This window comes from Aplysia californica, unplaced genomic scaffold, assembly GCF_000002075.1.
Source record: "Aplysia californica isolate F4 #8 unplaced genomic scaffold, AplCal3.0 scaffold00116, whole genome shotgun sequence".
Taxonomy (NCBI): domain Eukaryota; kingdom Metazoa; phylum Mollusca; class Gastropoda; order Aplysiida; family Aplysiidae; genus Aplysia; species Aplysia californica.
This window is the reverse complement of record NW_004797386.1, coordinates 928,403-929,640: the sequence shown is the minus strand read 5'-3', so window position 1 is coordinate 929,640 and position 1,238 is coordinate 928,403. Positions and strand designations below refer to the sequence as shown.

Genomic DNA, 1,238 nt, shown 5'->3' with positions numbered 1-1,238 from the left:
ATTCACACACACACACACATACACAAACATTCTCACGCACACACACATATGTACACACACACACATATGTACACACACACACACACACACACACACACACAAACACACACACACACACAAACACACACACATTCTGTTTGTAAAGCGAAAAACAAACAAACAAACAAACAAACAAACGAGCAAACAAACTGACTAACAAACAGGCACATTTCAAACAAGCACATACTGCACTGGATTTCATTTTTGTAAAAGCAAAACATAAACCAAAACAAAACAAAGGTGATAAATTATTTACGAAAATATCAAAAAGATTTGTGTGCAAGGTTTGAGTGCGACCTGAACGAGAGACCACCCATGTTCTAAAAGACGGCAGCAGATCTAGATCTAGTTGTCTCCCTTTGAGCTGTGTTCTTTTTCTCGAGACTCCTTTCTTACAAGATCGGCTCCAAAAACGTGATGGGGGATGCATTTACTGTTAAAACGTTTTACAGAGTAAGTAGGAAGCTATGGTGTTATAACACATACCCCCCCCCCCCTCACCTCAACACACACTCCCTGCCTTAACATTGTGCAGTCTTAATTAATTCAACCAGTTTGTTTCATGATCTTCTTCTTCCATCAAAGATCCACTCCCCTCGACTTCAAAATTCGTCACTTCCTGTAAGTGGGAAGCTAAGGTATTATAACAAATACCCTCCTTTCCCTTTCCCCCAACACACACTTCCTGCTTTGACCTTGTGCAGTCTTAATAAAAAATTAATACAACCAGTTTGTTAAATGACCTTCTTTTTCCATAAAAGATCAACTCAGTCCCTCCACTTCGAAATTCGTCACTTCCTGTCATCACGCCACGCCATTTTGTTTTCTAAGGAAGACAAGACTCTTAGAGTTATCCCCGCTTAACCCCGTTGTTCGGTCAGGTCTGCAGACTGCTGGAAGCTCACGGAGTGATGACGTCATACGTCTCTCTCACAGGCGGACCACACCGTCACCGACAGTCCTCGGGATGGTGGAGTAGGGCGGCGGGTAGGTGCTCCTGTCAAACGGGGTGTCCGGCCGGAACAAGACCTTCACGCGCTGTGGAAACACGATGGTACATGTAGCATGTAGGAGAGAGAGAGAGAGAGAGAGAGAGAGAGAGAGAGAGAGAGAGAGAGGGAGAGGGAGACAGAGAGACACAGAGACAGAAAGAGAGACACGCATACGTACATACACACGCAGACAGGGAGATTTAAGTT

The 1,238-nt window shown here is 44.2% G+C and overlaps 1 protein-coding gene across 1 annotated transcript in view; it reads right to left on the bottom strand.

Moving 5' to 3' along the window:
* Nucleotides 1–171: 171 nt before the first annotated feature.
* LOC101848740 (sodium- and chloride-dependent GABA transporter 1) overlaps nt 172–1,238 on the bottom strand; it is a gene marked incomplete in the record, with an annotated part of 55,926 nt that continues 54,859 nt past the window's right edge. Inside the window, 1 exon segment of the mRNA XM_035969099.1 lies at nt 172–1,077. Within this exon segment, the coding sequence (XP_035824992.1) occupies nt 970–1,077 (108 nt within the window).